The following is a 12,745-nucleotide window of genomic DNA, read 5'->3' as shown; positions in this document are numbered from 1 at the left end:
AATGGAGATGGCTTAAGAATCTCATTATTTTGATTTAGCCAATTTTTGGAAAGTGTAGCAGTGGCCCAAAGGCCTTATTGTATTGGGCCTTTGGTCATAGAGTTGAGTTAATTGGAATCATTAATTTGCAATTGATTGATGAATTTTATGATAAGAATAGTCAAAGGAAGCTCCACCCTCCATAGCATGTTGGCCACACATGAGCTCCATACCTAACAATGGTATCAGAACTACTCATCCATTGTCTACTATTCCCAGTATTTCTACTCCTATTCAAGAAGGAGAAGAATAAGAAGTCAACGTACTATCTTGTAGCTCGTTTTCTACAATTGTGCAACCACTTTCATAGTAAGCCATCCATGTAGCTACTCTCAGAATTCCCTAGTTGTTGGTGCCTCTTTTCCAACACATTCTGAAAATAAATCCATCAAGCCCCTATCGGTCTATTTCGAGATTTGTCAATCCTACTACCTCAACTAGCTCATCATGCCACGCATGTACTTCACGTGGCTTTGCTCTTGCATGTTATGGGAGCACTAAACTGTGGTCAAACTGTGGTCAAGAGACTAGACTAGATGCTAGATTTGTTACAAGAATTTTGATTACAATCTAATCCCGCATAGGGGCACAAGGTACAATGATAACAATATATGAAAGATCCCACAACTCGAGGACATAGGTATAGATAACATGACTCGATAGCATATGAAGGATCCCACAACCCAAGACCGTAGATATGGATACAATATATCATAATTACAATATCTCCCTTGATAGGAATGAACAAGATACAAGACAATACTAGACAAGATCTCGTACTACGAGATTACAAGGTGACAAGACAACATGAGTATAATGGAAGACAAGACTAGACTAGATATCATGACTAGACAAGAACTAGAACTAGAACTTGAAGTTACTTACTTGGAGGTCTCAACTCCTTGAGCTCCCCAAACTAGCATTGGCAAGATTGAGAAGCTCTATAGGAGTTGGAGGGCAACTAAAGGTCTTCTAGAATGTTCCATGATGACATCATAGATTATGCATGAGATCACATGGCATATCTTCTAGAAGGTTCTATGATGACATGGCAAGGGTCAGTTCACATGGTTGGCTCGAAGATGTCTTGTTAAGGGTGCGATTGCATGGGGTGTGGATTCATATGGAATGAGCAAGAATTAATCCATACACTTGATCATGGCATATCCATGACATCACCCCCTCCTCTAGCGACGAGTTCCACAAGGAGTGGCTTGGTGGTTTGGTCCAAGTTTCATTGGATTACTCTTATGAAATTCTTTAAGTTTGAGAGGTGCTCCTTGGAGATATTCTGCAAGTTCCCAAGTGCCATCATTGATGTCATATCCTTTCCAATGAAGAAGGTTTTTCAATCAACCTTGGGAGAGATGGTAGTTGATGGTGCAGTGGTGATATTGTTCCAAGACTTGATTTACCTGTTCTATTTGACCATCAGTCTTTGTGGATGATTGACTATGGATAACTTAACTTGGACTCCAAGGATGTTGCAAAGGCTTTTCCAAAAACTAGATATGAATTGGGGATCTTGATTGCTAATTATGTCATTTGGGAGTCCTTCTAATCTAAAAATGTATCTGACAAAGATTCTAGCAGTAGCTACGCATGTGATGGCCTTGGTGGTAGGGATGAAATGTGCCATTTTGTGAACTTGTCTACCACAACAAGAATAGAGTCATATTTTTCTGATTTGGAAAGATCTGTTATGAAATCCATGAATAGAGAAGAGTGCTAGAATAAGCAAAGGTTACAGGAGGCCATGTGGTTTGTGACAAGGTACCTTGGCCCTGTTAGTAATGTTCCCATTACTTAGTTTATTTTAATGTGCGTATAGATTCCAAAGAAAATTGATTTATGTTGCACATTTATTTTTTAAAAAACTAGCTCTAATAATGAAACTGACTTTCATTATGAAGATAATTATTATTATTAATGAGATATTATATACCAGTTCATGGAAGAAAGACTTGGGAGACCCTTCCAAGACTAGCTTATTAAAACTATGTTTGTAGTATAGAACAACAAAAATAACTAGCCTAGTGGATAGTCACTTGGCAGTTAAGTACACTTGGGTGACGACACTGTCAGGATGGGTGACCTCCCATGAAGATTTTCCTACAAGCTAGTAGGACCTTCTCCCATGCATCCAATGGCGCCAATGAAGCCTTCGTAGCCCGTTGCCAAGTATGCCAAGGTTTATGCCTTAGTCGCCACCTTGGAGTGACAGCCGCCCAACAATGAGCCACACAGTGTTCGCCCATATATTCATAAATTTTTATCTTCGTGCTACAAAAATGGAGCTTCCTCTCTGACGTCATCAATGATATCATCAAAAGTGCTAAAAGAAAGCGTTCTCTCTTTGTCATCAATGATGTCATTGAAAAATGCTAAAAAAGCAAGTGTCCTCTCTTTTACTCCCCCCCCCCCACAAAACTATAAATTGAGGGCTTGGGAATGACCACGAAAAGGGAAACAAGAGTAATCTTGACAAGGACGAGACACTGATCGAGAAGGAGGAGATTCTATTCCACGAGACGAAGAGATATCATTCCATTCAACCCAAGGAAGGGAATACGCAAAAGGTCTCTCATCCTCTTCTACTCTAATCCGAGAAGAGAAGACACTGAAGAACTTTATATTCTATCAATCCGATTAGAAATCATACCTCTACTCTCGTCCCTATTCCGTCTACTAGAGAGAGAGAAGTATTGCTCTCCATGAGGCAAGAAGAACCATCCGCGAGGCCTACATCATTGAATCTCGCAATAACCATCATCATTATTGAGAGTCTTACACCCTTGCCAACTGGTATTACTGCCATGATCTTCTTCTTCTACAAATCATATTTCCGTCATGTCCATGAAGAAAAAGAATTCAAACACGGAAATCGCCAATGACCCTACTAATGTGGAAGCAACAGTTGGATTTGCGAGAAGAAGTGTCAGTAACGGAGTCACGGGCGCAGATAACAACCCTTTACCAATTTCGATACCACAAGTTTTTTCTAAAAATTTCTATGTGAATTCAATAGAAATAAGATAAGTCTCTTGAGAAATATTGTGATCTTAGAGTATTCACTTGGTAAATTATTAGAACATCTTATAGGTTAGAAACTGTTGGGGAAACTACAAAATTCTAGAACTCAAGAGAAATCATGAGGAATTTTTCAAGACACATTTATTAAAAACGAACCCCGAAGAAATTAATCAAGGATATAGTTAATCTAGAAGCTTTGATAGAAGATTTTAAGATCGAAAATATATCTAAGTTGAAGAAACGGACTTAAGGCCAAGAAACTTAGTTACAAGAATGCCATTATAAACCTTAAACTGAGAGGTTAGAGACCCAAAATCTAGATACCCTACGGGAAAAGCTCACTGCATGAATTTCAAAGGTCGATTGCTACGAGATTAATCATCACTTGAAAGTTGCATGAGTGGTTGAAGTCATAATTGCTTGAAGACATCAATCTTGTTTGTGATTTTCTAGATTAGATCCTGATTGAATTAAGTATTGAACAAATATAAATTGAGGAGCCCTATACCTCCCGCAAGTATCGGTGTTGAATCCCCATACCAAGAGGGAATATTTTTTACTGCCGCCGCGGAAGCATGGACCGACTCTGATAGCAAGAGGTCTCCCAACAGGGATCATATTAAGTAGGAGCTGGTTAAGGTGTCAGGGGGGCTCTGGCTAGTAAATCCTTTACGCACCCCAAGAACTACTTGATCCCCCTGTATGGCCCAAGTTCTACTTGGGACACCTAAAAACACTAGCTATAGGTGGATTTGATCTTGGTGACATGCAAATGTGTTGGATGAGGCAGCACATAAAATTGTAATTTTTCTCATGTATGGGTAGGAGAACACACATTATGGAACATAATTAATGAATTTGTTTTATTCTGATTGTATGTCCGTGGGTAAATTACACAACTGAACAACTATGCATAAAAGGATTATTTTTAATTAATGAAGCTATTTTTATATGTTTTACGTAATGTGGTAGGTAATTAGATAACTAAGAACTTCCATAGAGGGAAGCGGGTGGATGAATTCGCGATGGAATCTAGTCCTATGGCAGGGTGGTCTTGGTTAGCCAAGAGGTTTTCCCAAAAACAAACACTAGGAAGAAACTCTAGGAAGGGCCAATTCGCTGACTTACCTAGGGTTTGGTCTCAGAACCTGAACTTGAAATTATCTTAGGGGAAAGGTGCAGCGGCTATGCCAAAGCATTGCGAGGGATTTCATAAATCCTTAGCCTGCTACTGAAAAAAAGTGATGTACTCCATGAACCAAGGGTAATGGCAGTCGCTCCTTCCGGACAAGAAGCCTCTCGAAGGACAACTCCGAATGTTAGCTAGTTGTTGACAGGTAACTGTTAGGTCAATTAGGAACCTTCAGGTCGGTCCTCCGTGGGTAACGGCAAGACGTTTCCCCTGCAGGGTAGACCTAGGGTTACAGAGCCGAACAAAATCTGATCATTCTTGTTAGAGTACAGATGGCGATGCGTGGAAGGTAAACTCTGGGCGTCTACTAAAACGTTACTTGTCACGTAATAAAGGCGAGTACGTTACACTATTGTAGGTATCATATGATTTTATATATTTCTTAGCTTCTTTTCACATCCGGGGCCACCAAAAATCTCTTGAAATAACCTCTAAAAGGTCTTATTAACTCCAATGTCCTATTGTTGGGATGTCATGGCATTGTTGTAGTACTTGGAGTCTCAGCTTTCCTGGAGGGATGTAAAGTAGATCCTTATAGTATAATAATCCATTAGTTTCCTAAAACTAATAAACTTCATTTCCTTTTCCCTCTTGATTTTTAATCTTGACATTATTGGCCAAATCTTCATATGACAGGGCTTCATGGATTAAATGAATCAAGGTAGGGTCATCTTGGTGACAACTAGAGATGGCTACTAGCTAGAGGTGCTTTAGCTTGAGAAGTATTGCTCATTGTTGGTCAAAAGCTTCTTCCCCCTTCTTAGGTGCTAGGTAGGATCTTCTTGATAAAGTATATGATTGCATTGTTGGCGCCCTAGATGATAGGTAATGACAAAGTCAAGCCTAGATAAGAAGTTACTCCTGTGGGATTATCTTCGATTGAGGATGTGTGTTGTCATAAAGTATTCTGGATTTTTGTGATTTGTATAGATGATAACTTTATGGGCTGCACCCTCTAGGTGATGATGCCAAGTATCAAAGGCATCTACAATGGCAAGGAGTTCTTTGTCATGGAGCTCATAGTTCATCTCTGGAGGGGAGAACTTCCTTGAGTGGAATGCCACTGGATGCATATGACCATCATCTCCATGTTGGGACAAGATGGCTCCTAAGGCATAGTCTAATGAATCAGTCTCCAAGAAAAATGGCTTGGTAGGATCTGGGTGGAATAGGATTGGGGCAATGGTGAAAGCGGTCTTCAAGGTCTGGAAGGCCTTTTCGCCTTTTGGGGTCCATGAGAACTTTGAGTTTCCTATGAGTCTAGTGAGTGGTGTGACTATCTTTGAGTAATCCGTGATAAATATCTTGTAGAAGTTGGCAAAGCCCATGAAACATTGGACATCGCAGACACATGTGGGTGACACCAGTCAAAAATAGTCTCAATCTTCTTGGGGTCCATGAAGATTCCTCTCTGGGAGACATTGTACCCCAAGAATTCCACTTCTGTTTGATGGAAAAAACACTTCTCAAGTTTTGCGTACAGTCCTTTTTCTCTGAGCTTTTCCAAAACTAATTTTACATGGTGCCCATGCTCCTTTGGATCTTTTAAGAATATTAAGATATCATCCAAGTATATAACTACAAAATCATCTAGAGGCTCTCAGAAGATATCATTCATCATATGTTGAAACACTACAGGAGCATTGGTGAGACTGAATGGCATAACAACTCAAAGTGACCATACCTTGTGCGGAAGGTTGTCTTCCATTCATCTCCTTCTCTGATCTGTACAAGATTCTAAGCCCCTCGTAGATCAATCTTTGTGAAGATCTTGGCTTTTCCAAGGTGTTCTAAGAGCTCTGGTATCAATGGCAAAGAGTATTGATTCTTGGCTCTTATCTTATTGAGTCCTCGATAATCCTCCATACACATTGGAAGTGACCGGTCTTTCTTCTTTACGAACAGAATTGGGGCTCTAGCAGGAGACTTTGAGTGCCTAATGAACCCCTTGGCTAAGTTCTCATCAATGTTCTCACATAGTTTAGCTAGTTTATCAGGGGATAGCTTGTAGATGGGTCCAAAAGGTGGTTGAGCCCTCTCATGGAGTTCTATAGCACAATCATATGGTCTATGTTCGAGCAAGAGATTTGCTTTTTCTTTTTCAAAGACATCTTGGAGTTCTTGATATTGGCTTGGTAGCTTGATTGACTCATCCTTACTAGATTCTTGAGCTGGTATATGATATATCATGTAGGTCGGTTCTTGCCTTGCTGTGTGTATAAAGGCTTTGGCTCTTAGATATATCGACTTTCGTTGATTTTCACGACGTGTAATCTTTTGTTTAACCCATTCAATTTCTGGGTTTTGTTTCTTTAACCAAGGTATCCCAAGGATGACTGTATTTGTGAGATTGGATATGACATTAAAGCATACACGAGATTTGTGATTGCCAAGAGTTACTACAAGTGGTCGGGTTTCCTTGGTAATATCTCCAGATGCTATAGGTCTTCCATCCACGACTTCAACTGTTGTAGGATTGGTCTTTTGGAGTATTGAAATCCGGTATCTTTTCACAAAGCCATCATCAATGAAACATGCGGAGGCCCAGGAGTCGACTAGGACTTTGAGGGAAAGGGTCTTTCTTAGTAGGATCACCTGGACTATGAGAAGAAAAGTTTTCATGGGTGTGGCTGGGATTAAGAGACCCTTTCTTATATCAAGGTTTAGTTGTATGGTCTCATTTACAACCAGAGATCCTCGTTTTCCTACTCGAGGATGGTTGCAACAAATCTTGGGATTCTTGCCCTCTTATTTGGGAAATTTAGGGCAATGTGCCTAGGGTTTCCACAATATAGGCATAGATGATTCTCTCTTCATCTTTGCTTTTCTCGTGGGGTCAAGGGCTCGAATTTGGTATTATCTATTTGCATCGGTTTGGGCTTGGTGTCTTCTCTGATTGGGGCTGGCTTTAATTCTTCTCACTTTTCTTGCTTCCTCTTGAATAATCTATTATTACACTAGATGGCTTGCATGATACAATCATTGAGTGTTTTTACCTTAGGCATAGTGAGCATGACGTCCTTAATGTCATCTCAAAGACTCCATCTGAATTGGCTGATAAAATACTCCTCATGCCAAGTGAGGTCATAGATTAATTGCCTAAATTAAGATGCATAAATAGAGGTACAGCAGTTACCTTGTAACTTTTGAAGTTTTGTTTCTACTACTACTCAACCAAGGTTTGCATCTCCAAATGTGGAAGTGAGCTCGCAAAGAAATGCCTCATAGTTATGAAGTACTGGTATATTCTTTTCCAAGATTGGGGCAAACCATGATAAAGCTTGACCACAAAGCAAAGTTCCAATGAATCCCACCTTGGAAGCATCGTCTGGATACCTATTTGGTTGCATGCGAATATAGCGCTTTACTTGTTGCAATAATCCCCTAAACTTTGAATGGGGTCACCATTGAACTTCTCTGGCATGCTAATCTTGGGTTCTCTTGTTGAGGGTTGATAAATACGCAGAATCCTCTAATCACTTCCTTTGTTGTTCTGCAAGTCTCAGATATGGTCTTGCATCTCTTGAAGCGCAAGGCCTAGATGCATAGGGTGTTCTATTTGAAGTTGCACTTGTCATTCATTCAAGTCTTGAATTTTTTGTCAAAGGTTTTGAAGGGAGGCCACAATTCTTTTAAGGGTCACCTCCATGGTTCTCAGTAGGGCTAGAATGTAGTCTTGCCAAACTGTTATGGAAGCACAAAATTGTGCTCGAGAGGCTAGACTAGATACAAGATTTGTTACAAGAATTCTCATTACAATATAATCCCACAAAGGGGCACAAGGTACAATGATAGCTCAATAAGATGTAGAAAATACCGTAACCCATGACCATCTCCCTCGACGGGAATAAACAAGATGCAAGACAGTACTAGACACGATCTCATACTACAAGATTACAAGGTGACAAGACAGCAGGAGTATAATAGAAGACAATACAAGACTAGATACCATGACTAGACAATAACTAAAACTAGAACTCGAAGTTACTTACTAACAAGTCTCAACTCCTTGAGCTCCCAAGACTAGCATTGGCAAGACTGAGGAGTTCTATGGCGAGCCCCTCCTTTTATAGGTGTTGGAGGGCGGCTAAAGATCTTCTAGAATGTTTCATGATGACATCGTTGATTATGCAAGCGATGATATGGTATATCTTCTAGAAGGTTCTATGATGACACAACAAGGATGGGTTCGCATGATTGGCTCAAGGATATCGTGTTAAGGGTATGATTGAATGGGGTGTGGATTCGTATGGCATGAGCAAGAATTAATCCATACACTTGATCATGGCATGTCCATGACATTGCATGTCTAACTCAAGGCCATCTATCTTCAGTCTAGATATCGCCGCAATTAACTCATGACGACCAAATTTGTGCACTAAGATGATATCACCACCACATCGACTCTTCTACACATGTTTGTTGTTGATACCCAGAAAAATCATTCTCTAACTATCAAGTATTTATCTTCATCACCCAATGCCTCCAGCTCATGTTGACACTCCCTAACATCAATCGAGCATCCAAATCCATTTATTCTCTGATAAGGTTCTTTCAACTTTATTACTTAAAGTAATAATAGCAACATGAATTCGTGTAAATAAAGTTTCCTTTTATGTTTGAGTCACATTTTCCACAAAATTCATCATTAAATCAAAAAAAAAATGAAACTTTTGCAAATTGAGCCCAAATTTTTAAAACTTTTTACAATGGTGATTAATTCTCACTTTCAACTCTTCAATCTCAACAAATCTCACTACAAACAATTTGGGACTTCTGTAAAAATCCTAATTCCTTAGATTAGGGCCTAATTCTTTTTTCTCAATCTAAGCCCTCTTCATGGCATCCACCATCAATATGTCAAAATACTATATTACTATCGAAAAATTCTCGAGCATTGGCTTCTCCATTTGGAAGACGAAGATTCAGCTCATACTTATATGAGAACACATGGAGAGTTGTATCCAATAACAAGCCAAAGCACATCTGAAGCAACCCACAACTTCATGAAAAATGACTCAAGAAGAATGAGTGCGCTTACCACTATCAGTCTCAACCTCTCTGACAAGCTTTATCACCTTGATCTCACAAGACAAAAGAGATATTTAAGTCACACTTGAAGGAGATATTAACAATTCCAATTTATTTTGAAGATACAATTATTTGGTATCTTCTACAATCCTTCAAAGATTCTTAAGTAACATCTCGATCATCTAAGTCTCATTTATCAACAATTGACCATTCTCAATAGTCGTCTGAATGACGATAAAAAGATTGTACTTCTTAATAGCTTGATGAGAGACACACAATTCCATGAAACCATGACAGCTCTTAAGGTGGCTCGAGAGATGAAATATGAGGAGATGATCGCTATCCTTTTGGATAACAAAAGACATGTCTTGCTTTGAATCCTTGAACTTCTCAATAGGCCATGTCATCCTCATCTCACATCCCTCTCACTTATGTATCCCCTTTTCCAGAATCATTGTACAAAACTAGGCATTGCTTCTTTGAGTTAAGACCTTCCCACTTTTATTTGTGTTTCATGTCAACAATTCAACCACCCATGATCCGAAGGGGGGTTTGTTAGTATTATACACTCTCCCATGTGTGAATACACTTAGGTGTGTAAATGCGTGTATCAAAAGTGTGAAAACCTTTTACAACTCCCAACATTTAATAAGGGTCAAAGGTTTGGGGGAAACCCCAAGCCTATATAATGAGGCCCTAACCATTGTACTTGTATCAGCATCTATCACATCAATCTATTCAACTTGTTGTGTAAGAGCGCTTGCTCTGTGTGTGTGTGTGTGTGGTGTGTGTGTGTGTGTGTGCACCCCCCAAACACGATCATGGAGCTTCACCCTCCACAGCCTGCTGGCCATACATGAGCTCCATACCTAACAGTGCCCATGACATCATTATAACTCTCTGGATTTGATCACATTAGCTAACACTAACATCCTTGCCTTGGTAGTAGTTCTGATGACTTCAGAGGTTTTGAATTTTCATTTACAGATAAACATCTGTGTCTATCACAAGGATCAGTCAGTCTTGCATCAATACATCTACACTCTTGTACGTGAAGAAATCCAAATCCAAGAAAGTAGAATATCAGATTTAGATTCATTTCAGGCCATTAACCATTTTGGGAAATCAATCATTCCTTTAAACTCCCAAATAGAGTCACCTGATTGCAACTCAAGTTTCTATTCAGAAGAACTTTTGAGATTTTTTGATGCATGAGAATCAAGATAGCTGCACAGTCTTCTTTATAAGTAAAACTTTGCAGCATTAGTTAATTTGCTACTGCTTTTACTTGAGAAGGCTGGGGGCATACTCATTCACAAGTCCAGCCAAAACAATGGAAATGAGCAAGGGAGTTATCTATCAGCAAATGTATTTCAGATGTTGGCACCATTCATATAATGACTGTCAGAGAATCAGAAAAGTGTATCTTGCTCCTTTCCTCCTAAACCAAGGAGCATGTCAAAAAGAGCGTCCTTTCTCTCTCGTTTGCGTGGAGGACTTTCCCTCAACTTTACACTTTCCGGGTCAGGATTCATGCTCACAGAGATATATGCAACCCTTTTCTTGGATTCTAGATTTGAGGATGTGAAACCATTACTTGGAGCATTCTGAGTTCCAATGTCAGTTCTTAGATCGTCTGGACTTGCACTAGTGCCACCACTAGGGTGCTGCATGTTCTCTTCAACACTACAGCAGTCCGTTCCCTCTTCAACCTCCATTTGTCCTGGTGCAGTCATCATTTCATTTTCAAAAGATGCTGAGACCAAACTCCTTATGCCATTCCCCTTAATCATGGAGACTGCATTTTGTACCACACCTCCATTAACGGGTAATGAGCTGTTTTGATCAGCTCTCTCTTTGTGATCTGGTTAAAAGCCACCAATCAGCAAAGTTCAATCTCAATATCAATGCTTCCTCTAAAAGCTTAAGTATAAGCCACAAGAAATCCATGATACCTGACATTAAAGAGTCAAGCACAGAATAGGTCCGGCTTTTACAGTCATCCACAAACCATGGCATAAGATCTGTCTTCAACTCCTGCATGTTAGAGGATGTACTTGACAGAACAAGCTTAACACCATCCCATTTGCACTCCAGATGATCAGGCAGCTTATCAACAGGCTGCTTATCCTGGAAATGTGCATATGAATCAACTTCATCAAATTGCTTAGTTTTTATACCTACAGCTTCAGAAAGGAAATAGCAAATATAACTCCATTACAAGAAGATTGACAGTGCAATGTCAGAAAATACACAAACTTAGACAAGAAAGAAGAAAGATTTGACTGATAATCTGACACAGATTCGGGTAAGTATTTGGAAAATTGGAGATTACTTGCTTTTCCAAACTCCGAGGATCCCTAAATATAAGTGGGCTTGCTAGCTTTCTGAGTTCACAGGCTGATAACAGATTGTAAATAAGAGTCACATCATGAAGCACCTAGTAACCCCACCCAAAAAACCAACAGATTAGCAAAAACTTAAAAACTTTGTTGTGAACTTAAATCACAGCTTGACTAACCTTGATTAACTATGAACAAATAAAGAACATGCATACAGATCATAGCAACTGCTCCAAACGAAAATTATGTTCATGATTACAATTAATGCTAGAGAAGTAGATATTGCAGTATGTCATGAATAGTGTCTGATACAACAATGGGAAAAGGAGAAGGCTGTCGTGGAATAAAAAGCTGCTACTGTATAACACAGATGATCAACAATTGATTACCATCCCAGACAAGGCTTGCAAAAATTTATGACAAGGTTATGCACACTACCAAGATATTCTCTTGAAAAGTACCTGTTGCAACAAAACCCGAAAACGTGCAAGACATGAGAAAGCAGTAAGGGCAAATGGCATAAAAAAGGTTTGTCCCAAAAGGCCTGCAATAAGTCTGCACTTAGGTTAAGGAAACAGCTTCATTTGCTGATACAGGCAACAGCCTTTCATTAAAACATGTTTTCCTGCTGGTTGTGATACTCACCACTCAAACTTTTGAACTAAGTTATCTCATAGTTGAAGTGAAAATTAGGCCAATAATCGGGCTGGAAAGACTCTCTGTTAAGTGTAATCTTAAGGTCCGGTATTGCTAATGGGCAGTATGGAGCTCTTTGACAAGTGTACTATCATGCATTACAAGTTATTGTGTAACAAATATCACCAGATCATTTATCAAAATACAACCAAATGGCAATACTCATAACTTACAACTTTTTGTTTAGCATCCTTTTCTTGTATTTAGAATTGCACATCAAATGAAAAGAGAAACCCACAGTTCTGAAGGATACGAGCTGGCCCGAAGGATTGGCTCTGCCATCTGCACACAAGAGCTACCTTAGTTGGAGATTCAAAAATGTTAGAATTTCATTTATCAGCTTAGATTCCTTGGCACATACAAATATTTGGAAAAGCAAGTGGTAAAAGAAGCACACTATATGGTGTCCCTA

General features: G+C 39.4%; 1 protein-coding gene across 2 annotated transcripts in view; it reads right to left on the bottom strand.

Moving 5' to 3' along the window:
• Nucleotides 1–10,400: 10,400 nt before the first annotated feature.
• LOC148034690 (uncharacterized) overlaps nucleotides 10,401–12,745 on the bottom strand; it is a 32,605-nt gene continuing 30,260 nt past the window's right edge. For both annotated transcript variants that reach the window (XM_087679664.1, XM_087679665.1), the window contains exons 5-9: nucleotides 12,587–12,615; nucleotides 12,099–12,192; nucleotides 11,631–11,735; nucleotides 11,251–11,425; nucleotides 10,401–11,159 (exon numbers count right to left, since the gene is read on the bottom strand). In XM_087679664.1, coding sequence (XP_087535790.1) covers nucleotides 10,708–11,159; nucleotides 11,251–11,425; nucleotides 11,631–11,735; nucleotides 12,099–12,192; nucleotides 12,587–12,615 — 855 coding nt within the window. In that variant the 3' untranslated portion in view covers nucleotides 10,401–10,707. The remainder of the gene's footprint in view (nucleotides 11,160–11,250; nucleotides 11,426–11,630; nucleotides 11,736–12,098; nucleotides 12,193–12,586; nucleotides 12,616–12,745) is intronic.

The sequence above is a fragment of the Lygodium microphyllum genome, chromosome 6 (genome assembly GCF_053477565.2).
Source record: "Lygodium microphyllum isolate KBCC chromosome 6, Lygodium_microphyllum_v1.1.10, whole genome shotgun sequence".
NCBI lineage: Eukaryota > Viridiplantae > Streptophyta > Polypodiopsida > Schizaeales > Lygodiaceae > Lygodium > Lygodium microphyllum.
Note: the sequence above shows the minus strand (reverse complement) of the source record. Positions and strands in the feature narration are given on the sequence as shown.